This window comes from Cokeromyces recurvatus, assembly GCF_025118155.1.
Source record: "Cokeromyces recurvatus strain NRRL 2243 chromosome Unknown BX663scaffold_5, whole genome shotgun sequence".
NCBI classification, from domain to species: Eukaryota; Fungi; Mucoromycota; class Mucoromycetes; order Mucorales; family Mucoraceae; genus Cokeromyces; species Cokeromyces recurvatus.
In genome coordinates this window covers 356,368-382,514 of record NW_026251391.1, presented here as the reverse complement: position 1 = coordinate 382,514, position 26,147 = coordinate 356,368, and the positions used below count along the sequence as shown (strand labels likewise).

General features: G+C 31.5%; 9 protein-coding genes and 1 non-coding gene across 10 annotated transcripts; 3 read left to right on the top strand and 7 right to left on the bottom strand.

The window, feature by feature from the left end:
* Nucleotides 1–2,023: 2,023 nt before the first annotated feature.
* Nucleotides 2,024–3,391, bottom strand: BX663DRAFT_429375 (Endonuclease/exonuclease/phosphatase; the record flags this gene model as incomplete). Its single annotated transcript, XM_051522728.1, has 1 exon — nt 2,024–3,391. A coding segment is annotated over one exon (1,368 nt), but the record flags the coding sequence as incomplete, so codon positions are not given.
* A 59-nt stretch (nt 3,392–3,450) lies between these two features.
* Nucleotides 3,451–4,467, bottom strand: BX663DRAFT_499935 (uncharacterized protein). Its single transcript, XM_051526252.1, has one exon. The coding sequence runs from the start codon at nt 4,416–4,418 to the stop codon at nt 3,462–3,464; it is 957 nt and encodes a 318-aa protein (XP_051385480.1). The 5' UTR covers nt 4,419–4,467; the 3' UTR covers nt 3,451–3,461.
* Nucleotides 4,468–5,498: 1,031 nt separating this feature from the next.
* Nucleotides 5,499–5,569, top strand: BX663DRAFT_t41. Its single transcript has one exon. It is a non-coding gene; the product is annotated as a tRNA-Gly (tRNA).
* A 176-nt stretch (nt 5,570–5,745) lies between these two features.
* Nucleotides 5,746–6,623, bottom strand: BX663DRAFT_499933 (uncharacterized protein). Its single transcript, XM_051526251.1, has 2 exons — nt 6,576–6,623; nt 5,746–6,516 (listed from the first exon to the last, which is right to left on the bottom strand). Exon 2 carries the CDS (start codon nt 6,216–6,218, stop codon nt 6,042–6,044), a length of 177 nt encoding a protein of 58 aa, XP_051385479.1. The 5' UTR covers nt 6,219–6,516; nt 6,576–6,623; the 3' UTR covers nt 5,746–6,041.
* A 75-nt stretch (nt 6,624–6,698) lies between these two features.
* BX663DRAFT_429802 (isocitrate lyase) lies at nt 6,699–8,517 on the bottom strand (the record flags this gene model as incomplete). Its single annotated transcript, XM_051522757.1, has 4 exons — nt 6,699–6,910; nt 6,992–7,110; nt 7,181–7,874; nt 7,932–8,517. The coding sequence occupies 4 exons, from the start codon at nt 8,515–8,517 to the stop codon at nt 6,699–6,701; spliced, it is 1,611 nt and encodes a 536-aa protein (XP_051385478.1).
* A 3,120-nt stretch (nt 8,518–11,637) lies between these two features.
* Nucleotides 11,638–16,987, top strand: BX663DRAFT_535118 (SNF2 family N-terminal domain-containing protein). Its single transcript, XM_051530592.1, has 14 exons — nt 11,638–12,073; nt 12,165–12,174; nt 12,246–12,490; nt 12,572–12,853; nt 12,931–13,555; nt 13,611–13,786; nt 13,853–13,987; nt 14,056–14,341; nt 14,419–15,075; nt 15,184–15,491; nt 15,582–15,813; nt 15,876–16,330; nt 16,384–16,471; nt 16,551–16,987. The coding sequence occupies exons 1-14, from the start codon at nt 11,780–11,782 to the stop codon at nt 16,841–16,843; spliced, it is 4,086 nt and encodes a 1,361-aa protein (XP_051385477.1). The 5' UTR covers nt 11,638–11,779; the 3' UTR covers nt 16,844–16,987.
* Nucleotides 16,988–17,038: 51 nt separating this feature from the next.
* BX663DRAFT_499916 (S-adenosylmethionine synthase) lies at nt 17,039–18,790 on the bottom strand. Its single transcript, XM_051526250.1, has 4 exons — nt 18,668–18,790; nt 18,279–18,597; nt 17,813–18,217; nt 17,039–17,676 (listed from the first exon to the last, which is right to left on the bottom strand). Exons 1-4 carry the CDS (start codon nt 18,717–18,719, stop codon nt 17,304–17,306), a joined length of 1,149 nt encoding a protein of 382 aa, XP_051385476.1. The 5' UTR covers nt 18,720–18,790; the 3' UTR covers nt 17,039–17,303.
* A 1,031-nt stretch (nt 18,791–19,821) lies between these two features.
* On the bottom strand, nt 19,822–20,698 carry BX663DRAFT_499912 (uncharacterized protein). Its single transcript, XM_051526249.1, has 4 exons — nt 20,306–20,698; nt 20,193–20,243; nt 20,031–20,096; nt 19,822–19,956 (listed from the first exon to the last, which is right to left on the bottom strand). Exons 1-4 carry the CDS (start codon nt 20,522–20,524, stop codon nt 19,882–19,884), a joined length of 411 nt encoding a protein of 136 aa, XP_051385475.1. The 5' UTR covers nt 20,525–20,698; the 3' UTR covers nt 19,822–19,881.
* Nucleotides 20,699–21,330: 632 nt separating this feature from the next.
* On the top strand, nt 21,331–22,828 carry BX663DRAFT_499905 (uncharacterized protein). The gene is made up of 4 exons (XM_051526248.1): nt 21,331–21,745; nt 21,795–22,216; nt 22,298–22,549; nt 22,619–22,828. Exons 1-4 carry the CDS (start codon nt 21,359–21,361, stop codon nt 22,797–22,799), a joined length of 1,242 nt encoding a protein of 413 aa, XP_051385474.1. The 5' UTR covers nt 21,331–21,358; the 3' UTR covers nt 22,800–22,828.
* Nucleotides 22,829–23,063: 235 nt separating this feature from the next.
* On the bottom strand, nt 23,064–24,576 carry BX663DRAFT_499901 (proteasome complex subunit Rpn13 ubiquitin receptor-domain-containing protein). The gene is made up of 6 exons (XM_051526247.1): nt 24,369–24,576; nt 24,278–24,296; nt 24,147–24,206; nt 23,732–24,066; nt 23,268–23,641; nt 23,064–23,205 (listed from the first exon to the last, which is right to left on the bottom strand). The coding sequence occupies exons 1-6, from the start codon at nt 24,470–24,472 to the stop codon at nt 23,123–23,125; spliced, it is 975 nt and encodes a 324-aa protein (XP_051385473.1). The 5' UTR covers nt 24,473–24,576; the 3' UTR covers nt 23,064–23,122.
* Nucleotides 24,577–26,147: the final 1,571 nt, after the last annotated feature.

Sequence of the window (26,147 nt, the reverse complement as noted above, 5' to 3'; positions counted from 1 at the left end):
ACCAGTTATAGAAAAGTTGACCCATTTCGGGTTCATCAACAAAGAGATCTTGTGTTTTGTGGCAAATTTGGTCCACCATGAACAGAATGTTGAGAAGGTTTGTCCAAAGTGGTTGCCAATAATTAATTAGTTGCTTTTTTTCTTCATTTGTTTTTGGTTTTTTTATAGGGAGTTTTTTGATGATATTATCTATCGGATGGATGTCATTTACATGTGATCGTTGTATATATTCCCAATAGGCATCTGGGATTGCGGGGCAGAGAAGAAGATGATTACGACTCATTTCACCTCCACAATAACAGATTGTCTTCATACCAGGTAACCAGTTCAGTCTCCACCGTAGGAGTCGCCTTCTTTCTTTTCTAGTCATAGGGACTATAAAAATTGGATCTAAGAGGAGGTCGGTACGACAGGCTTTGATCATTATTTCTGTAGAACTAATGAGGGTTTGCGAGCGGTATGTGTGGATAATATTGTTGAGTCTATGATGAGGAGTAGTATTAGAGGTATCTGAAATAAATGTGTCATAGATTATGTTTTTGTTTTGGATGAGCTTCAGTTTGCTGTATCGGTTATTTGTGTTTATGATATGTGAGATAAGGGAATTCATAGGAAGAGTGGTGAGGCGGATGTTGTATTTTGAGTTAAGGATGTACCATCTGTCCTTCATTGATGGTAAATTTACCATGACGCGAAATGCTTTAACAGATGAATTTTTAAATCCACCCACGATTAGTCGAAGGCAATCATCCTGTATTCGTTCTAGTGCTGCAAAGTTGGTGTTAATGAAATTAGTTATACACAGCCCGTATTCGATTTGTGGTCTAATAAACTGTTTGTATATTTTAACACTTAGTGGGACTGAAAAGCCAGATGTGCGAGCACCAATCTGATGGATACGATGCATCGTGATGTTGACCTTTTCTTTTGTGTTAGTGATGAATAGTTGTGTATCCATCCCTTTGTAGTTGAAATACATCCCTAGGTATTTGAAGGAGGAAACAGTTGGGATGACGGTGTTGTAGAGGGTGTATGACGGGATAGATATTATTGGGTGGTCGAGGATGGCGCATTTGGATGGTGACCAACGATATCCTAATTGTAGTGAGTGTTGTTCTACCAAGTTAAGGAGTTGTTGAAGTGTATCCGATGATGCTATAAGTGCCACATCGTCAGCAAAAAGTAGGCAATTAATTTGGGAATTCTCGATTGTGATGCTGGATGAGGAAGCAGTAAGTGGGGTTCTTAACAATTGCGGTAATGAGTTGATGTATATACTGTAAAGATGGGGACTCAGGACGGATCCTTGTAGTACACCTGTAACAGGAGAGAAGAAGTGAGATTGATGAGTGCTGTTAATTACCTGAATATCAACGTTATTGAATAAGTTTTTTAAGATATTTAACAGGAGTGGATCGCTATTATGTTGTATCAGAGCATCCCATATAACATCTCGATTTACTGTATCATAAGCTTGTTGTATATCCAAGAATGCAACAACAGGGTATTGATGTTGTTGTTGGTGATAGCGGTTGATGATTTCATCTAGACATACTGCTTGGTCTAATGCACTTAGAAAGGGTTTGAAACCTCCTTGAGCAATATCTATAAATGATGTTTGTGCATATAGTAAGGGTTGTATGCAATATTCCATAATCTTGCGAAAAGCAGATGTCAAACTAATAGGTCTGTAGCAGGATGGATCCATAGGATCCCCTTTTTTGAACAATGATACGACTTGGGAAATACGCCATTGATGAGGAGTGTAGCCTGTAAGCCAGCAGGAACGGAAGATATTATTAAGAATGGGACTGATTATGTGAGAGATGGGCTTAAGCATTTCGGATGTGATATTATCAACACCAGGGCTCTTCAGTCGTGGTAGGCGTTTGATAGCTGCCTTAATGCATTGGATATTGAACGGGCAATTATCAAAATTGTATGGTTGAGGGTTAGTATTTGGAGTATTATTAAGGATGATATTCTGATCGACTAGAGGGGATAACGGTTGATGTTGAGGCGGCTGTTGTGGGCTGGTAATGGTCTGGGGTATATGCTTTCCATCGTATACTCCTTCCAAGTAGATTGCCATATCGGTAACTGCTTGTTGAGGGCCTTGGTCAGATGAAAAAATATGCTTTGAACGAGTTTTAGCTTGAACAATTCTTTTGATGGTGGGCATGGCTGCGATAGGATCACTATCGAGCTCATCACAAAAGTTGTGGAAGGCTGTTGCTCTTGCTTTTTTCACTTCAGACTTGAGTGTTTGATCAGCCGTTTTATATTTACTCCACCATGCCGCCCGTTGAATACTTGTAGATTTTCTCCAACGGGTGTAACATGCTTGACGATGGTTGGCTAGGGCTTGAAGTTGTTTATTCCAAAACCATTTCCATGTCTTGGGTCTTGAGGCTAGTGGTGTAAGGACTGTATCTAAGGTATAATAAAGACAGTCATAGAGTGACTCAGTCAGAGTTTCTATAGTATCAGTATTATTAGCAGTAGTAATAGGAAAGTGATTTGCCAAATATTGGGTCAGTTCGTAGCTTTTCTTATATAATTCTTTTTTATAGAACTGGCTTTGCAATGTTTTGATATATTCGGATTGTACATGTGGATCTTTTAGACGATGAATTTTCCAACGTTGTCGAACTGGGGTTGGTGGTAGTTCATCAGTGTCTAAGTGATTAGTATCCCACAAGAATGAGAATATCATCAATTTATGGTCAGATCCAAATACTGACAAGTCCGTTTTTATTTGTAATTGTGATTGAGGTAAGTCTGCCTGAGTCAGAAAATAATCAACTATGCTTTTTTCTATAGAGTTATTGCGCTCTATATAGTTTAGTCGTGTAGGTGTACCATACTGGTGTATAGCATTCCAATTGTATAGGTTATTTTCTTGTATGTACTTTGCAAATTTTGATCCTCGAGTGTTCCATCTACTATCACCCGTTTGTTTACCCATACGAGCATTAATATCGCCACATAGGATTGTATTAGAGGATAGGGGAATGGAGGAGAGAAGCTGTAGCGCTGTTGTATTATGAAGTGAGGGATGAGGCGGAAGATATAAACAGTAGATTTTAATATTATCAATATGACAAAGCATATAGTAGGGAGAGGACTGGGTATCGACATAGATGTTGGTGTAATTAAATGTTGGATTGATGAATAAAGAGATGCCCATTTGAAAACGGTACGATTGAGGGACTGGTGAACCGTATATATGGAATTGTTTCCAGTGGGTTGGTATAGATTTGTCTGGAGGGAGCCAGGTCTCTGTGATGAAGAGGAGGTCGATGGTCTTACAATGATAGAGTGCGGAATCAATGGCTTCTTGTTGTAATTTGCCATTGGCGTTGATGCAAGCTATATTAAGGACTCTCATTTTTTTTTTTTTGGTTTCTTTTGTTTTTTTTTTTTTTTTTTTTGGTTGCTTTTTTTTTTTTTTTTTTTTTTTAGAGAGTGACCTCCATGGCGGAGGTTAATGATTGTGGTTGTTGAGTTTGTTGTATTTTGAATTTATTAGGGGTGATGGGGAGTTTATTACTACCTTTAGATGGAGAAGACTTTGCTTCTGTATGTTTTAAGGAAGTAATAAAATCGTTATATTGATCATTTGTAATGAGGTTTTCATTAACAAAGAAACGAGCTACTGCTTTAGATATGTTTGTTCGAATAAAAGGAAGGGCGCGAACAAGACGTTGGTTTTGTTTTTCTGTTGCAATCTTTTGCTTTTCGTCATTGCTGAGATCTTTATAAATGGGATCTGATAATGAGGAGGGAGCAGTAGGTGAATAATCCTCGAGAGGATTAACTTGGGCTAATTTCAGGGTATTAATGAGATCATTACGATAATCATTATGTACCAAGAGTGCAACAACATTACGACTGGGGTAATGAATGTCTAAGATGCGACTGTTGTTGACGCCAAGGATAGTAAGATTTTTGCGCTGTATTTTGCGACTGATACGATTTTTAGCGGGGTAGTAGACATATGAGAAGCCCTGCTGTTGGTGTTCATTAGGAGCCGTAAATGCTCTAATGGCGATGTTGAATTTTTTTGTGATATCCTCTTTTCTTTTTCTAGGAGGGGGATTAGTAAAAGTAGAGGTAGGGTTAGTAGTATTGTTAGTTTTATTGTTTTTATTATTTATTTTTTTGTTATTATTTTTTTTATTTTTTGTATTGTTTTTGGTTTGATTTTGAGTAGGAGGACGGTGAGGAGCTTGTTTAATGTTAGGAAATGCTTGAGCCCATTTCGAAGCTGCAGAGGTTGTAATTGGTGCGGGTGGTGCGGGTGGTAGGATGGTTGACTTTAAGGTTGGAAAGTCAATGTCGTTTGAGGACATTTCTATGTCATCAGCTTGTCCTTCTGCAGTTGTTGTTGTTGTTGTTGTTGTTGTTTGTTGCATTGTTAAGGCATGCAAGTTGGCATCCTTTTGTTGCAACAAGAGGCGTTGTTCAAGTGATGCATTCTTATTAAGTGAATGCTGTAGTTGTTGTTTAATGTCTGCATTTTCTTTTTCTAATGTAGACAGGCGGGCTTGCAATGACTCAACTAGTTGCTGTAAATTACCAAGTGCTGTTGCTGTTTGTTGGTTATCTGCAGTTGCATCATCTGATTTGCGTCTGATGCGTTTATTACTTGTTGATGGTCTTGGTTGTGGTTGTAGTTGTTTTTTGGTGGTTGTTGTTTTATTATTTTTTTGATTTGTATCTTTTTCTGATGATTCAAACTCATCAACACCGAATACAAATCGTTTGCCATTAGTACTGAATGATAAATCAATAGGTGGAATATTGATTTGGTTGGGCGTTTCAGTATTAAGGGGTTGACTGATAATGTATTGAATTTCCTTTTGGAAATTTTGGAATATCGGCTTGTATTTGCATGAGCTGCATTCAAATACTGGTTTGGGAGGTGTGGTAGTGGTGTTATTAATATGTACCATGGTGTTTTTTTGAGTACATTTGGTACATTCTATTTGGTTTTTGATTTTTTCGAATGATTGTACAGTTGCTTGTACAATCGGTTCGAGATCTTTGAGGAGCTGAGGGATTAATCTTTTTGGAGGCATGATAGTATATTTTGTTTGTGTATTTTTAATTTGAATTAGAGTTTTTTTTTTTTTTTTTTTTATGTAATACGGTTTAGATTAATTAGGGTAAGAGTATAGTTAAATTTAGTATATTAGCTCGTATTGTGCCAATGGGAGAATAGGAGCAAGTATGTATTGTTATTATTATTATTTTTTTTTTTTTTAATTTAACGTTAGGAATGTAATTAGTGTTGAGTGTATTATTTAGGTTAGGAATTTAATTAAAGTGAGGAATGTGAATTATTTGTCGGTATTTGTAATTTTTCCTAATTTGGATAAGGAATGTAACGGTTATATTAAGTAATATGGGTTTCAGGGTAAAGTCACGTGACCAAAAATTTGATATATAAGAACGTCCTTTTTTACGCGCGACCTTACTCGGTTCTTAACCTCGCGCGGTTGGTTAAGTGGTATAATCTTCGCCTGCCACGCGAAGGGCCGGGGTTCGATTCCCCGACCGCGCAATCATTTTTTGTTTTTTGAAATTTGGTGTATTGAAAGTAGGACTTAATTATTCTAATTTATCGTCGTTTTTGTTTTATTTATTTTGTCATGGTATGACAAGACAACCGAAGTATAATATTTTTAGATGCAACTAATAAAACTAATTTTGACCACTACTTTTTCTCTTGTTTATCATCTTTTCCCTTTTATTATTAAAATAAAACATTATATAATCAAGCCAAATATAAACATTTATGTTAACCATCAAGAATTAATTGCAGCTATAGTGTTTTGATTTAAAGAGCACAAAAACATATTGAGTTATAGTTACTAATTTACTTTTTTCTTTCTGTAACTGAATACCTTTATTTGTGTTGTGAATATTAGTAGCAGTTGTTTACTGAATAGCTACCATATGAAATACTTATCTCCTGTCTTTTTATAATTAATAGTTCGCATATAGCACTATTGATTTTTTTTTTCCACCACATATTATTCAAAGTGTTTTCTTCGAATTTTTGACCTTGTTTGAAACATGCAGTAGTTAGTGTTATCAAGTAAAGAGTGTAACAAACAAACCTTTGAATAGTAATCCAAGGTAAAGATATTTAGCTTGTATATATTAATAAATGGTTGTTTCTTATTCTTGTTCAATTCTAACCGATTCATTATATATATATATATTTATATATGTATATTATAACCATTTAAATTCATGAATCCTTTTAAGTTTGTTTCAGGCTCTTCAATAGGCTTCTTCATATCTACACCTAGTTAGCATTCGTACCATTCTACTGTAGTGGTTTCCTAAGAAATTCTTTATATTGTCCTTTCATCTCCATTGGATCAAGCTGATGAATTTTGTCATTAATATTGAAGAAATTCATATATTAAGAAGGTATACCGCTAATCAGCATTTATATTTTTTAGAAATTTCAGTAGAGGGCAAGTATTTAAGATAATAATAGTAATAAACTAGTATGTAAATAGAGTCAATATCTATTATAATAATAAATCTCGTACTAGACACAAAATCTTATAAACATTTTTTATTCCTGTGATAATAATTTATAGGTATTTAATTCACAAACAACATACATATGAAGCTTTATTATTATTTATGTATTTCTTTGTTATCATTTAAATTAGCTAGTTTTTAAACTGATCTTCAGTGACGCCCCTTCCCATTGCTGCTGTTGCAGACATACCACCTGTTACTACTTTCATTAATTCATCAACATAATTTGCGCCTGACCATTTTTGATGTTGCAAAACATCTACATTATGTTCCCTTTCTTTGCGTTGTACATTAGATACATATCCATACATGCCACTTTCTTTGAAACTCTTTGCAAATGTAGCTATAAAATACCAATATATATATAAAGTAAATACATTATTGCATTGCAATATATATATATATATAAATTATATGATTATACCAGTAGCAAGAGCATTAGCATGAAGACCACCTAATGTGATAAATTGCCATACGAAGCCCAGTTTTCCAAGTTTTTGAATAAATGTTTTCATATCTTGATCATTTAAACCCGCAGCATCCCTAATTTAAATATTAGTTGTAAGAATAAACGATCTTCCATTATTTGTAACTTAGTATATAATATCTTTACCAATTAAATGAAGGGGATAAGTTATAACATAATAAAGAATTAGGAGATGCGGCCAATACGCCCTTAGCAAATTGTTCAGCTTGAGAAAGAATAGGTTGCTTTGTTTCCATCCAAAGCATATCAGCATAAGGCGAAAAAGCTATAGCACGAGAAGTAGCAGCTTCAGTACCACCTTCATAACGATAAAGGCCCTCACGAGCACGAGGAAGATCCCAATCCCAAAAAGTATGAATACCATATTTCTCCTTGGCTATAGCTCTAGCTTCAGCATTGGATTTGAAGCGAATTTCTAATAAATACTGTTCAGCTAGATGACCCTTGCCCAAAATTGTTAACTCCTCGGCAATAGCAGTGCCATAACGCTTTAAACCAGCCTTGGAAATCCATTCGTCTTCAATAGCTTGAAGATTAGCCCCTTGTATACCTTTGCTTTCAGCCTCTTGCAAGACTATTGCTAAAGGTTTTAGACTAGGATTAGTGCACCCTACCAGGAACTCATGATCACGGGGATCAATGTTAGTAGTAATTAAAGTAGCAGCTTCAGCATCTGAACGAGCAACAATAACATTTTCAACGCCCATAATATCGTATTGAGCACGTATAGCAACTAAACGATTAATATGCTCTGAAATAGGTACCAAAACCTTACCAGCCATATGCCCACACTTTTTAGTTGAAGGTGATTGATCCTCAACTATATAATCATATTAGTCTCTTCCTTTTCTTATCAGAAAAAAAAAACAATTATTACCATGTATACCAGCAGCACCACGTTCAACAAACATTTTAGTTAATTTCATTACAGCAGTTATACCACCATGTCCAGTATCACCATCAGCAATAATGGGCCTTAAATAATCAATTTTTGGAATTTTTGTTCTTTCTTCAGATGTCATTGCAAGTCGAGCTTCACGTTGCTTTCTATCATGGAATAGTTGTGCAAAGAAAAGATGCTCAACCTTATTAGGAACTGTATCCATAGGGTAATCTGCAAGATCAGGTCCAGGTTCATTAGAAGTAGAAGCAGTAGAAGAACACTGCCATCCAGAAACATAGACGGTATCAAGATAAGGTGCCATTTGCGTTACTTGAACAGGGTCCAAAGCACCGAATGTATGGGAGGTCAAACCAGTTGCCTTGTTATGCTGAAGGATTTTCCATAATTTCTTACCTTGTATATCAGATCGATATTGTGTAGGAAATGTACCACGTTTGGAAACAATTGATTCGGCAGTATAGGGACGTTTAACTAATTTAAACCGAGGTGATGCCCACCATTGCTTTACTTTTTCAACTTCTTGTTGAAATTCAAACTCTTCTTGATCGATATAAGTCATTTTTTCTTTATTATACACAGATATACTTTAGATTTATATTATATATAATTATTATTATTATTTTTTTTTTAAAAAAAAAAGAATAAAGAATAAAAATAAAGAACAAAAATAAATCCTTACAAGTATTTATACAAGTACATATATGTGTATATATCATTCAAAGTCAAAAGTTCCCTTTTATTTTTTTTTTATTTTTTTTAGGGGAAGATATGATGATCTTCGGGGGTGATGTGTTGAAATCTTAAAAGGAGAAAAGTAGGAAACATAAAATAGAATAAAATACGATATATAGTATACAATATTAAACATAAATAAAGCTTCATGCATAAGCTCATCCATGCAATGTACTATTAATTATGTTGATAATGATAGCATGCATTATAAAAAACGAATGTAATTATACATTTTATATACATGAAAGAAGACAACATTATATTACAAAAAAAAAAAGCATACATATTAAAATGTATCACAACTTATTTTTACAGAAATTAATGATCAATTTTTTTCTAACAGATATAAACAGGGAAGGAAAGTAAAGAGATCTAGAATACATAGTTGCATAATGTATGCTCTTCATATCTTGGCATACGCAATAAAAACTCATATTTCTTGCTCCTTATCAAGATCTTCCATTTCTATATGTATCCCGCAGAAAAATTAACCAGAGCTAACTATAATAAAATATCCTGCACATGAAAGACATATATCTACACATATAAACCGGGAATTTTGAAATAATGATTATCATATAAAATAACGATACGCTAATTATTGATAATTTAAATTAGCTTCGAATAGATTTATATACAATAAAAAAATAGCTTAACAAAGATGTTATAATTACACGAGTATTAAATATATCTATTAAAATACGTATATGATAGTAGAACTAAAATAATCTCCTTTTAATTCTGTAGCCAACTTTTCATGCATAAACAAAATCATGGAAAGTCATTTATTTATTTTATATTAAAAGAAAGGGGACATCATTTTCGCATTATTTTTTAAGCTTAAATAACTGTCTATTTATGTCTAAAACAGAGCGTCATTACTTCATGTTAAATCCACCTTGCCTATCATAAAGCATTAAAGAGAGAGAAGGAAAGCTCTAATCTCAATTAGTGCTTTAACTTCCTTTTTTTATGATGTATACATATTTGATTTATTTTCTTTCTTATCCTTTTTTTTTTTTTTTTTTTTTTTTTTTTTTTTTTTTTTTTTGTAAGACTGCTTCCTTTTGAAAATATTATTGCTTAGGAATATATTTAAATAAAATTTATAGTTCTTTATTTCCATGTGTGACTGTAATTATTAGTTCAAGTGTTTTACATCAAATAAATGAATCATTCTAGAAGGTAAAGGGTTTGACATTAAAAAACACTCTGAAAAGCTCAAAAGACTCTATTGTTTTTTCTTAGGCTTGGAACATTTTTACAGAAAAGCATGCTAAGGACTTAATTTTGAAAACAAAGACACAAACATGTTGTGTTTTATTAAGCTGTAAATAAATTTCTGTATTCTTTGATTTATTATTCTTTATACAGCAATAAGATCGAAATTATTATATTTAACTTACAGATAAAAAAAAAAAAAACGGAAATACTGAGTTAGCCTTTATATGATTCATTGACTTTTCCTTTAAGAACTCATAATATATGCATACCACTGTTTATATGTACATAATTTTACAAGAATATGACCTTCAATATAAGTATTAATTTTTAAAGAGAAAAACATATAAGAATAGATATTTGCATTTTTAGAAATTAATTTCCATGGTAACCACATCAATTATCTTTTTTGTTTTTTATTTTCATGTACTTTTATACTGAATTTGACAGCATTGCTGATCATTATTTGTAAAGAAGATAATTGAAACCATACAGACATGTAAACCACAACTTGGTGCAATTTATAAAACTGAGAAAACATTTTTTTTCAATACGATTTATAAACGGTATGTTTTAAAACGGTGTTTGATTTATATACTTGGTCTGGCTAATGACATTCTAGTCTCTGACGGGCCCTAAATCATTGACACTCAGATGAACTGAAAAACGCAAGCTGGGCAGTCTTTTGGATGTCTGAGTTCTTCGGTGCACATGAGAAAAGCTTAATCTGCTTTGCGTAAAGTTTTTATCAAGTTAAAAATAAAAAATATAAATGAAAAATAATCAGCACTAAAGAAGTGCTTCAAATAATATATAAATGCCTATATAATTAATTATATAAAGTAAGCATATAATACGTGTCTATAAATATAAATCATATGTCAATTTAAATTATAATTTTTGATATACATATAAGAAAAGTCTACTGGATTATTGTCTTCTCTAGCCTTATTAAAATAAAAATTCTACTGAGGTATGTAGCGTCACAAAGTGACGTGCAAGTTCTCTAATCGGTTGGGTTATGATAAAAATAATAGAAAAAATATAAAGCGCGCTTTCCTCCTAAATATTCCTTTTTTTATTTTTCTCATCACAAGTAATTATAATAAATAAACAACATTAAGAAGCTTTAAATTTAAACAAAAAAAAAAAAGTTGTTTTGAAGAAAAATATTTTATGAATGGCGTTTGATCAATCTAATCAGTCATCACATCGGCAACAGGCACACGCCGAGCAAGCATCTTCAGATGTTTCGTTACCACCCATCACAACTGATGAATGGGAATATAATAGATATACTCCTGGATCTATAGCTAACAGAAGCTATGTTTCTCATACTTCTTATTCATCTCGTTCATCTCAACCATCAAATTATGCAACTCATGAAAATTATACTTCAACTTATTCTCAAGCATCATCTTGGGAGCAGGTAAAACTAAACAAAATGTTAATAAAATTCTAGTTAGAAGCTTATGATAAGTTTATAATAGAATCCACAACAATATCCTTCAAGTACAAGGGAACATACAACATCTTATTCATTACAACCATCTATACAATCAAGCAATTTGTATGATCCAGTCCGTAGTAATTTTACAGCTGCTCCCGTATGAATTTTTTTTTATCCTTATTTTCCTAAGAAAAAAACAAACTAACATTTTCCTTCTTTATAAAGGTAACCGAAACACTTTTACCACCACAGGTAAAAATAAAATAAAAATAAAATAAAATAAAAAAATAAAAAAAAATCAAAAAAAATTAAAAAAATAAAAATAAAAATAAAAATAAAAATAAAAATAAAAATTATGTATACGGATAGTTTAATTATTTTATAATAGGATCGCAATCAGTCAAACGTTTCTCCAGTTATGTCTATATCTCAGCTACTTTCATCAGATAATTCTGATCAAAAAGCAACATATACACCAACTGAATCAACAGCACAAGCTATTCCTTCAAGTTCTCCAAACTTTACTGTCTTTGATCCTATTGAACGCCGAAATAATGGTATTCAAAATTTACTTAACAGTGATGGCGAAGAAAAATATCAAATGGCTGATTCAGACACTGATACTGAAGACATTCCTTTGATAAGATCTCCTAAAGCTGGAAATACTGCAATTACAACAGAAATAGTAGATCCTGTACTATCGAATACAAATGTAAGAGATACCTTTTTTTTTAAAAAAACTTCTAAAACTAATTTTTTTTAAACTACATATTACTGTTTACTGTTTCTCTTATTACCACTAGAATACTACTAGTAAGTTATATAATATACAAATGCATTATTACGAATGACATCAGTAGCTGATTTATCTTGTTTCTGTATAGCTGCTCATGAAAATAGCGATAATACTGATTCTACTATAGATGAGTTAAGTGAAGATGACACAAGATTAAAGCCTAAAAAACCACTTGCGAAGCGTACTCGAGAAGAATTGATTTTATCTGATGAAGATGATGATGATGACGACGATGAAATACTTTTGACTCACAAAGAAGAAATGATTCAATTTATGATAGAAGTTCATCGAAGAAGAAAACGTGTAATTGAAGAATATGAAAAGAAAGAAGCTGTAAGAAAAGAAATGGATATATTTTGTTTATTATATATAGCATATATTTATATTTATTTTTGCTTATTGGATATTATATAGAGAAGGCACATAAAAATGAAAGAACGTATAGAACAGATCTATGAAAAGAAATATGGAACCCGCATGCCAACTAGTAATATGTTTAGGAAGAAACTGAAACTAAATAGGCAAAACAAGAAGTTTAAATCACTTCAAACACAGAATCAAACTGATGAGGATGAATCAACAGATACTGAGGTTCATTTTGAGACAAAAGAAGAGCGTAAATCAAGAAATGAACGTAAGATAGAAGATGAAAGACGTAAGATTTGGTTAACTATTGCAAGAAAAGATATCCCAAGAGTAAGTTATATTTATTTATTTTTCCAGTTTAACAATAGTATATTTATCCTACTTTATTATTATTATCCTAATTATAGATGACTCGTATCTTGTCTCGTGTTCAAGCAACTCGTTCTGGAAATTGTAAGAAAATTGCTCAGTACTGTCAAAAAGAAGTTCGACGTGTTGCTACAAATGGTGGTCGTGCTAATCGTGATTTACAAAATAAAGCTAAGCGTGCTAGCAAAGAGATGTTACTTTTCTGGAAGAAAAATGAAAAAGAAGAAAGAGAATTACGTAAGAAGGCAGAAAAGGAGGCACTTGATCGACTGAAACAAGAAGAAGAGCGTAGAGAAGCTCAGAGACAAGCTCGTAAATTGAACTTCTTAATTACACAAACTGAACTTTATAGTCACTTTATCGGTAGGAAGATCAAACAGGATACAGAAGAAGATGAAGAAACAGCACTACCGGCATCTTCTGGATTATCAACACCTTTAACTCTTGTTGCCCCTTCAGATGAATTAGATGATAATGCAGGCGTCACAAATATTGGGGAAGTAGATTTTGATGAAGAGGACGAAGCTGTACTAAAGGAGAAGGCTAGATTGAGTGCTCAGAATGCTTTGGCTAAACAGCGCGAAAAAACCAGAGAATTTGACCAAGGAGCTCGCGAACGACGTATTGCAGCCGGCGATCATGTTCCTGTAAACGAAATGAATAGTAAGTAGTTGATATATTTATTATTAGATAAATACACTTATGTTTGTTTCTTTAGTTGATGATATGAATTTTCAAGAGCCATCAAGCATGGGATCAGGGCCTGAAGTTACACAGCCTACCATGTTGATGTGCCAGCTTAAAAGCTATCAACTTAAAGGTCTTAATTGGTTAGCCAATTTGTACGAGCAAGGTATTAATGGTATCCTTGCCGATGAAATGGGTTTGGGAAAGGTAATGTTATATAAAATAAAATGATATTATTTTCAGAATTTTATTCTCACATTATCAAATTGTTAGACTGTCCAATCTATTTCTTTATTAGCTTATCTTGCGGAGGTTCATAATATTTGGGGACCTTTCTTAGTAATTGCACCTGCTTCTACTCTTCATAATTGGCAACAAGAATTCTCAAAATTTGTTCCTCAATTTAGAGTAATATACATATATATATATATATATAAGTTATTAATGTACAAAAAAAATTAACAGCTTAATTCTAGGCACTTCCTTATTGGGGTAATCCAAAAGATCGTAAAGTACTTCGTCAATTCTGGAATAGGAAGCAACTTTATGGAAAGGATGCACCTTTTCATATTGTTATTACTAGCTATCAGCTTGTACTTACTGATGTTACCTATTTCCAACGTGTTAAGTGGCAATATATGATTCTAGATGAAGCACAAGCTATTAAAAGTTCTTCTAGTGCACGTTGGAAACAATTACTTGGATTTCATTGCCGAAATCGTTTACTTTTAACTGGTACACCTATTCAAAATAGTATGCAAGGTAATAATCACATTTATTTTATGATAAATACTATTATATGTAATATTTATTCTTTTTCTTTTTATATATGTATATAGAGCTATGGGCTTTGCTACATTTTATTATGCCTACCCTATTCGATTCACATGAAGAATTTAGTGAATGGTTCTCAAAAGATATTGAAAGCCATGCTGAAAACAGAGGGTCTTTAAATCAACATCAATTAAGACGTTTACACATGATTTTGAAACCGTTCATGCTACGTCGTATTAAGCGTAATGTTCAACATGAATTAGGAGAAAAGATTGAAATAGAAATATTCTGTGAGTTAACTGCCAGACAAAAAGCATTATATCGTGGCTTGAAAGAAAAGATTTCTATTTCAGAATTATTAGAAAAAGCAACATCTTTAGGTGACATTGAGAATATGGACAGTTTAATGAATTTGGTTATGCAATTCAGAAAAGTTTGTAATCACCCAGAATTATTTGAACGTGCAGATGTCATGTCCCCATTGTCATTCTGTAGATTTAGTGAAACAGGTTCTCTTACAAAAGAAACCACACTTTATTGCTCTTATTCTGCTTCTAGTCATATAAAGTATCATATCCCCAAGAGACTTTACAGGAATGGTGGCTTCTTAAAAGTAGTTAGTGCTGATACTAATGCCGGATTTAGAACAAAATATCTTGATAATATTATGAGTATTTGGAGTAGTAAATACATTTATGATTCTGAATTTTCAAATGAAACGGGTAGGATAAAGATATATATATATATATATATATATATATATATATTTGATATCTAATTCTCAATAATATTTTATTAATATATACTATAACTGTCTTTGTATGCTATAGATTCTGCCTTTTCATTCCTAAGATTTTGTGATATGACGCCACATGAAGCAAGCTATATATTTAGAGCTAGTTTAATAGAAAAATGGATGGATCATTTAGTTAGACGTGATCAACGTGCAAGAAGAAAATTATACAGTGATTATCCTCAATCAACTATCAATACATCTGCACTATTCTTTATTACAGAAACTATGAATCCTTTATCAGCCTTTATGATAACTCATAATTCTCCTTTTGATGAATTAATACATATTTCAGATAAGTTTATTCAAGATACCCATATATACGGCCAATGTTATTTACCAGCTGTAAGTTTATGTTTTTTTTTTTTTTTTTTTTTTTTTTTTTTTTTTTTTTAAAAAAAAAGGGACAGATCTAAAAGTAATTTTATAATATAGGTAAACACTGTACCTGTTGATTTTATTTGTGATGATGTATCATTTATTCATGAAAAGCAAAACTATATGTTTGATATTAATACCAGATCATGTTTCTTTGGCACTCCAAACTATATTACTAAATCAATGCAAGAAGAACAATCTAATTTATCTACTGTTGTACGAAAGACAAGTGGTGGTATTATGACTGTGCCGGTATCAGGCAACGGGTTCTCATGGATGAGAGTGCCATGTAAGTTCTTTAAAGAATATAGAGAGAAAATATAAACTGATTTTTTTTTTAATTTATTTTAGCTATGAAAGATCTTATTTTAGATTCTGGAAAATTAGCAACTTTAGATAAATTACTGGAGAAACTCAAGGCAGAAGGTCATCGTTGTCTAATTTATTTCCAAATGACTCGTATGATTGATTTGTTTGAAGAATATATTGGATATAAACAATATCGTTATCTTCGACTTGATGGTTCTTCTAAAATCTCAGATCGTCGTGATATGGTACAAGATTGGCAAACACGACCTGAAATTTTCATCTTTTTGCTTAGTACGCGTGCTGGTGGTTTAGGTATTAATTTAACAGCTGCAGATACTGTGATCTTTTATGACAGTGATTGGAATCCTACTGTTGATCAGCAAGCTATGGATCGTGCTCATCGTTTAGGACAAACTAAACAAGTTACTGTATACCGATTGATCACAAAGGGTACAATTGAAGAAAGAATTCTTCAAAGGGCTAAACAAAAGGATGAGGTGAGTTAAAAAAGAAAAAAAAAAAAGAATGTTACATTTACATTCGTAAATAGATTCAAAAAGTTGTTATTTCTGGTGGCGAATTTAGACAAGTTGATTTTAAACCAAGAGAAATTGTATCTCTTCTTTTAGATGATGAAGGTAGATAAAAAGAAAATACGAAAAGAATCAAGAGTCATTTAACTTACTTTTTTTTTTATTATTATTACATAATTTATAGAACTTGATGATAAATTACAATTACAATTAAAACGAAAGGCAGATGAAGAAGAAGAGCAGAAAAAAGTGTCAAGGCCTACAAAGCGGTCTAGGAAACAAGCAGTGGCAAATGGAGGATCCAAGGAGTCTACACCTGCTCTTAGTCCTTCCAACGTGGATAGACTCTTTAGTGCTGGCGAAGATGTAATTAATACAGGAACAGATGATGACACAAGTGGCTCTACTACACCCGCCAAAAAGACAAAATCAAGTAGAATTGGTAGACCAAGAACAAACTTTTCGTTCACAGGCTAACAATAATCGTTTTTATTTTTTTTTTGTTGCATTTTTTTTCCCTCTCTTTGTTTTACACATATTTTAATAAATTTACTATATTTCTCTGTAGGCACCAAGTCTTCTTATATATTATAGCAAGACTCTCCCTTTTTTTTTTTTTTTGTATTCATATATAAAATAACAAAACAACGGAGACAATCACAGCTATAAAAATAAATATCTAAAATAATATTTTTATTTAATAAGAAAACCCATCCTGCAACCGGGACGGCTGTCGGTTTCGACTATGTTGAATGTCGAGAAAATAAAGGAAAAAAAAAATACAGTATATAACAAAAATATCTAACAATTAGAAGGTAATGTAAAATAGGAGAAAGGCGGAGTAAAATAAGGGGATATGGAAATGTAGTTTGTTGAAAACATTAAGTCAAAAAAAAGGTTTTTTTTTCTATGGGAGTAGTATGTGTATATAAGTAACTTAGAACTTAAGTTCCTTAGGGTGTTCCCAAGTGAATTCATCACGACCAAAGTGACCATAGGCAGCGGTCTTTTGGTAAATAGGCTTGAAGAGATCAAGTTCCTTTACAATGACACCAGGACGAAGATCGAAGTTATCACGAATGATTTGAACCAATTCAGCGGTAGACTTTTCGGAAGTACCATAAGTATCAACGAAGATAGAAAGGGGTTCGGCGACACCAATAGCATAAGAAAGTTGAACAAGGGCACGACGTGCAAGCTTAGCATTGACCAAAGACTTGGCAATCCAACGAGCAGTGTAAGCAGCAGAACGATCAACCTTAGACCAATCCTTACCAGAGAAGGCACCACCACCGTGAGCACCCCAACCACTAAAAAAGTATAAAAATAATGTTAAAACCCAAACCTTAAATAACAACAATTGCGGGAAGGAAATACAAAAAAAAAAATTTTTTTTTCATAACTCCTAATCAAATTTTTTTTGTACTTCATAAAATAATAACTTACCCATAGGTATCGACAATAATCTTACGACCAGTCAAACCAGCATCACCTTGAGGACCACCAATGATAAACTTACCAGAAGGTTGCAAGTGGTAGATGGTATCCTTCAAGAGGTGTTCAGGGATGACAGGCTTAATAATGTGTTCCAACAAAGCCTTACGGAGGTCTTCAGTTTCAATTTCAGCGGCATGTTGGACAGAAATAACAACGGTATCAACACGAAGAGGAACCATAGCGCCATTTTCGTTCTTGTATTCAATAGTGACCTGTGTCTTGGAATCAGGACGCAACCAAGGGAGAGTACCATCACGACGGAGATCAGCCATACGCTTGTTAAGCTTATGAGAGAGAACAGCAGTCAAGGGCATCATTTCAGGAGTTTCATCAGTAGCATAACCAAACATGATACTATACGAGTATAAATATAAACATTAAATTAAATTAAATAAAAAAAAACAATCCTATTTACCCTTGATCACCAGCACCAATATCTTCAATGTTGAAAGACTTTTGAACTAAACCTTGAGCAATATCAGGAGATTGTTGTTCAATAGCAACCAAGACGTTACAGGTCTTGTAATCGAAACCCTTCTCGGAATCATCATAGCCAATTTGCTTAATGGTGTTACGAATAATCTTTTGGTAGTCAAGGTTAGCCTTAGTGGTGATTTCACCAAAGACCATGATCATACCAGTCTTGGCAGCAGTTTCACAGGCAACCTTAGACATAGGATCTTGAGCCAAACAAGCATCCAAAATAGCATCAGAGATTTGATCACAGATTTTATCTAATTAATTATTACAATAAAATTTAGTTTTATTATTATGAGTAATAGAAAATATAATATCATTTATTACCAGGATGGCCTTCACCAACAGATTCAGAAGTGAAAAGGAAAGTTTCGCTCATTCTAATATAATAATTAAACCGAAGAAAGGGTATAAAAAAAAGAAAAAAAAACGAGAGCTAATGTCCAAAATTTAACTTTTATTCAATTTTTTTTTTTTTTTTTTTTTTTTTTTTTTTTTTGAATTTGATTAAAGCCACCAATATTATCCAATAAGATTATCAAAATGTTTAAATTTTATCCAATCAAGAGCTTGTAATTCTTCAATCGCGACATTCTAAATCAATGAAGTTAATCTTGAGAAAAAAAAATTCTAGATGGGCAAACAAGCAAACAAAAAAAAAATTTTTTTTTTATTGCATAGGAAAATACCTTTCTAACTTGATAATGGTTCAATAATTAATACTATTTTGAATTCATTTATATTTTTTCTTATTTGTTAATTAGTATCCATTGGCAACACAAGATGATCAAATATGATATTTTCATCATTTTTCTAAAAAAAAATTCATACTATTGACCTATAAGCAATTGACAACACATAATGTAACTTTAACATGTTTAAAATAACACGTGTCTAAAGGATTTTACCCCCTTCTTCCCTTATTTTCCTTTAAGTTGTTACCATAGTAATTATACTTTAATCTTTTTTTTTCTCAGGCTATTGCTTATGTATTATACCGTTTCCCCCCTTTTTTTTATATTTATAGTCTTTGAGCTGTTGCAAGTGGATATGTGTCTAACTTGAATTAAACTTTTTTAACGTTTATTGTGTATTTAAATGAATATTAGGCATAGTAAATGTGTAAAATGTATTTACATGGATTCTATAATAAATAGATACGTGTATAAATAAATATATACGATGTATATTTCATTCGTTTTTTTATTTATTTTACATATTAAAGCATTAGAATTACCATCTATGCATTAGAATGAAATATACATTACAATATATATATATATAAAACTAACTATACATTGAATTTTTTCCTTAATTATGGATCTTTGTGAGTAATGGAATGTGTGCCTAAGATTTTCAAAGAAAATAATTTGACAGCAAAAACAGCTATATGTTTGTAAATGTTTTTTTATGAAGAAATAACTCCAAGATAATCTTCTTTAATGGTGCCAATGGCAAACTAACATACAAGTGGTTTTTTTTTATATATATATAAAAAAAAGATTAGTCTCTCCTCCTTCCTAAAATAATTTTACTATGGTTTAACTTACAATTTCAGTTGCATCTACACGAGTACCTACTATTTTTAATCTTACTTGAACATCTTTCTGTATCACCTATCAAAAAAATAAAAAAAAGTAAGCATTGTACGGTACTATACAGCTTCTAATTTTTCTAGTTTTTTCTTTACCTGATCTTCTGAAGAGTAACATGGAGGGTTACCGTTTGCATCAAATTTCATGTCTGTAGGAATTAACTAAACAGTATTTATAAAAAAAAAATAAATAAATAAATTAAAAGAAAATGGTTCAATCATAAAAATAAATCTTAATCAAGAAAACAAAGTACATACATGATTAGAAACGAATACTTGTAAAGGTCCAGCATCGGCAAAAAAGCCCATCTTTATAGACATTGTCGATTTAAAATCCAACATTATCCAATGTAATTATAACTTTTTATTACCTTATTAACTGTGGTAACAACCGCATCCAAGACTTCTCCTTTAAAAGGTTTAAAGACAATAGCTTGATAATTTACTTTAAATTCGGCTAATCCTGAGCCTGGTAAGATTTTGCCTTTGCCAATATTATGAAGTGATAATACTGTAATAACATATCCATATCTTCCAGTACATGTCCCTTCCACATCAGCATAAAGTTTATCTCTAAGTTGTGTTTGCATATTAGGTCCAAAGTAAGATGGATGAAGTGAAATAGTGTGCGTTAATTCTTTCTATAATCAACAAAGAAAGATGACCCCCGAAAAAAAAAGGTAATAAAAAAATGAATTACATGTTCATTACAAGAAAAAAAAAGCGATTATAAATTATTACCAAAAAAAACATGACTAATGATTTCTAACTTGACTGGTATTGCATAATATATGAACATAAAAATAAAAAGTTTTTTTTTTTTTTTTTTTTTTTTTTAATAATTTCATTTGATCAATGAGGGGGAAAAAACTTGTCAAATAAATAAATCAAACCTTCTTATATGAGATAACGCGTTTTTCTTTTTCTGTGTTCAAAGGATGAAAGATTAAGGGAAAACTGATGAAAAACTAAATTATAGATTTAGTGAATTGTTTTTCTTATATGTATCTATTAAAAGAACAATTGAATTTCTAAAAAAAAAAAAAAAAAAGCTTTTTAAAAAAAAAATATGAATCCGGGCATTAAAAAGCATCACGTATACCACTTTACTAAAAAAGTGAATAATTTCATTCCCCGCTGGAACTTAGTTTTTGTTAAATCAAAGTAATGTACTGCTGCTATTATCGCTTATTCTTCTTGGACAATATAAAGTAATTGATCATTTTAACTAAAATATCATAGACAACTTGTATCTTTATTTTTATATATATAATTTACAATTTTTAAGCCTGAATACTATCATTGTTACTTACTGATCTCATAGTCTATAAAAGTACATTACGGAAAATCCGTCTTCCGCTTATTTTTCTCTAAATTTTGAATTATTCAATATATCATTTTTTTTTCTCTCCCTCTCTCTCATTATGTCGCATTTTAGATTCCCAAGAACAAATACACCTATCGAACAAGAAATGATGAATTCTGTTGTATTAAATCCCAATGTTATACATTCAGATAATATATTGGATTCTTATAATTCTAATACCTTAGAACTTAGTCAGAATGACAATAATTATAGCAGTAATAGTAGTGTCGTCTCTTCAACAGGATCTTCAGATTCTTCAACAATCCTTGCACCTAGACAACCTTTAAGAAATATAGTAGAAGAACGTCGTTGTTGGATATGTTTTGGCGATAGTACAGATTCACAAGGGCCATGGGTCAAACCTTGTAAATGCACTTTAGAAGCGCATCAATGTTGTTTATTAGAATGGATTGCTGAAAATCAAAAATCCTCACCTACCAAAAAAGTAATACTAAGCTGTTTGAATAGCATATAAATTAATTCATGATTTATAGGTTCATTGCCCACAATGTGCTACGCCTTATCAGCTTGTACAGAAAAACAGCATTACTTTAGCACTGTTAACCGTAGTCGATTCATTAGTACGTGCGAGCGCACCCTATATAACAGTTCTTGGTGTAGGATGTTCTCTATTAATTACATGTACTACTTATGGTGCATTTTCAGTCATGACATTCTTTGGATCTCGAGATGGTGAACGATTGATTGGAAATCCCTCAGAATGGACATTTAAAACTTGGGTTGGATTACCTTTTATACCTGCTCTTTTGATATCAACTAGAACAAAATGGGGTGATGCAATTTTACCGGCAGCTGCTATATTAGTTTTAAGAGTAGCAGGTGCAACATCAAGAAATATTCGATTTACTTGGCCTTTATCACCTGCATTAACAATTGGTATTATGCCTTGGGTTAGGTATACTTTAAAGAGTTTTTTTTTTCTTTTTTATAGCTTCTGAATCATTTTTATATACATATATGTTTTTCATGGTTGTAGATTATTCTATAAAAATATATATCGGATGGCACAACGTTATCTAACCAAAAATCTATTAATCATACAACAAAATACTTCTACTATTACTAATAACACAACGACTCGTCGACGACAAGGATCCACATCAGTTAATATAACAGAAAGAGAACGTAATATTGAATTAGATATGATAAATGGAAGAGGAACTGGTAGTATAGGGCTATCATTATTGGGTGCTTTACTATGGCCTGTAATTAGCAGTGGTATAGGAGGGTAAGTTGTTTACAAGCTTGGTTTTCTTTTTTAAATAAACGCTTATTGATTTATTATATTTTTATATAGATTTTTACAAAAGTTTAAATGGGTTCGCCATAATTTTCCCGAACCATTCCAAAGAAATGTCTTGGGTGGCTGTCTATTTGTAGTAGCTAAGGACATTGGCAATTTAATATATAAATATGAGCGTATCCGTCAATTTAGATCTCGTCGTGTAAAGAATTATGATGAAGTTACATCAGACTGATTATTAAAACTCAATATTATTATATTTTCTTTTTTTTTTCTTCTTTTTTTTTCTTCTTTTTTTTTCTTCTTTTTTTTCTTTTTTTTTTTTTTTAAATTATAATGTCTTATAAACAGGACTTCCAACTATAAAAGCTCAAAAGTTGAGATGTCTACAATAAAGACAAAGAATAATAAATAAGTAACAAGAATTTGATACACTAACTAATTAAAGTATACAATTAGTTTAGTCATTTTATTCTCTTGTACATTGTTGATTTTTTTTTTTTTTTTTTTTTTTTTTTTTTTAAAAAAAAGGGGAATGAGTCGTGTTATTGCATGTTCTTAATCTTCCTCCATAGCATTACTTTCTCTCTGTCGTTTGCGTTTAGCTTGATCTACAACAGCCTCTAAGAAAGATCTAAGATCTATTTTATATATTTGAATTTTAATTAATTCATTTCAAATGTTAATTTCCTAATTTATTTACCGTTAGTTGTCTCTATTGCACTAGTTATATCAGATAAAACACCTTGTCGAAGAGCAGTGTTCAACACTTGTAATCTTTGTTGAAATTGTTGACTTTCAACTAATTGTTGAATTTCTTCTTCTGAGCGTTCAGAGCTTTCACTTATAAAGGGAAATAAAGCTGATCTAATTTCACTATAATGTAGTATGCTATTAAGTGCCTCGGCTTTTAAAGCATCACCTACATCAAGAGAAGCGTATTCTTCTGGAGGATTAATTTCTGATAATCTAGTACCCACTTCGGCCCATTTTGCTCGAGGAAGAATATATCCTTCAGAGGCATTAATATCATCATCATTATTGTTACGATTAATATGAATAGAAAGAGAGCGATGACTTTAAATTAGATTTGTTAAATATAAGAACAGCAAGAAAGAAAAAAAAATAAATACTTTAATTCAATCCCTAAATGTTATCAATACTTACCCTAAATTACCAGCATTTTGAAGAAATTGTAAAAGATTATCTTGAGTCATATTCATGTCTAAATCTCCTTGACCACCACTCAAAATTTGCATCAAATCAGTGTTAGCATCACCATCGTAGTCAAGATCACTATCACGACCCATTGTTACACTTTGAGGATCATTAATAAGCTGATTGACACGTTCAACAAGTTCTTCATCTTTTTCATCGTTTTTATTTTGCATCCAATAAAAAACTTTTTGACTAGAGGATTTAAACTTTAAAACGTAAACACGACCTGTTGTGCATTCATTAACACGAATTAATTCAGCTTCATCAGGGAAAATAATAAAATCCTAATTACATAAATTGCAATAATACATTAATTCATATTTTCCTCCATTACAAAAAAAAAAAAGAAAACATTATTACTAACATCTTCGGGATCTGCTGCTTTGCGTTCTTTCCAATAAAAATGTATTAATTGATCATCACTCTATAAAAGTAAAAGATAGAAAAATAAATAAACTTATTCAAACATTAAAGCATTTTTGTTATTCAATTTACCTGATCCATATAAATAACACTAAATGAGAATAGGAATATTAAAAAAAGTTCAATTTTAGTTGTAAATGAAAAAAAAAAAAGGTGAACTTACCCTTTTCTGGTGTCAGGCTTTAACATGTTGCCTTCTCTAATAACTTTACCAGCATTAAACTCAACAAGATGGTTACTTCTTTGTGTAGTAGGAAAGAGACTCATTTTTTATGTATACTTGTTTTAAAATAAAAGAAGGAATAAGACTATTCTGTTAAATTCATGTAAAAATCAACCTATTTTTTTTTTACCGTTGAAGATGACGCGGCCATTATGAACCGCCGGAACGTAAAAATAATTTATGTAATATCCAATAGTGTTATGCAATTTTTTACTAGGAGAAAGTGTGCAGATTCTTCATCATCTGTGTCAAAGAAGAACTAGTCAATATAAATCAATTCTTGCTACAGACGTATAAGCTTTATCAATGTAAATAACGTTATAGTTCTACAAACATAAAAATAGAAACTATATAGAACGTACTTTATTCTATCACAAGTAGTTTCTATCAAAGACTTTAAGTATTGCTCTTTTATAATGCTTAATACTACAGAGTAAAATCAATGATAACCCTTTTTCATTCAATACTCTACTATACAAATGTATTACAACTACAAACATTTAGATAAAAATATAACTGTATATATAATATACTTTGTTCAACTAAAATACAATAACGAAAATTACAGATAAGTTACTATATTTTTATTTAAATAATATAGTATTATCGACAGTAAAAGGATATTTCGTAAATATAATACTTTGCTACTCATTATAAAAGCTTTTTATTAACATAAGTTTATTATTTTGAGTAAAGATTGTTGAGGGAATAAAAAAATAAACTGCAAGCAGAAAGAAAAGAAAAATGTGTTTCAGTTACTTATTTATCTATGTATTTGAGGACACATTTGATAAAGAACAGAGTTTCTACAATTACATCATTGATAGCTTATAAAAATTACCAGTAGCTTTAGAGTAATTTAAATTACAGAAGAGTATTCGTAAGAAGCATATCATCAAGCAGAAAGCGGAGCATGTGAGGGATTGAATTTGTAATAAGTACTGATGTGCACTTCAACTTGAGGTACCTTTGCCAAACAGGTTTAGTAACTTTGTAGTGGAAAAAAAAATGAATAAAGCCACTAAAAGCAGTACACATGAAAAAACTTCAATGTCAGTCAAAGTTCCATGGTGGAGAAGCTATTCATAGTGAAACCATAATCGAACGGTGAACAAATAATTTACAAGTAGATACAAGTGAGAAGATACGATTTATTAAAAACCATAAGGTTAATAATAACTTGATATAAGCATGAATGCTAATATTTTAGTGATATTGCTAAATATGACGACATAGCTACCAGTAATCTACCAGTTTAAAGTGGGATGCTAAAATAGACGATTATTAACTAATGCACAATAGGCGTATCATAGCTGATAGTGAATTGCATGTGCAATAATATTAAATATAATAGGATGAATCTTTAAGAATCCTCGTTGATTTTTAAAATTAAGATTATAAGAATTATGCTATCAAAAAGAAAAAAAAACCAACAGCATTTGCATATAGTAGAACAAATTGGGAAAAGTTATTGCCCAGCATCTAAGGAAGAAGATACTCATATAGCTGCACTTTGCATACTTAAAAAAAAAAATTGTTGACTATTTATGTATAGTGACTTTACCCTTACAGTACTATTTGTTTTAGGTGTGCTAGTACTGGCCTTTTGTACCTCACAATTGGTTTACCTATTAATTTTGCCAATTTTCAAACTATCAGTCCTATGTTTATTTTCTATAAGATACCTGATGAATATTATTGGGAATGCTCTGCAAGCCG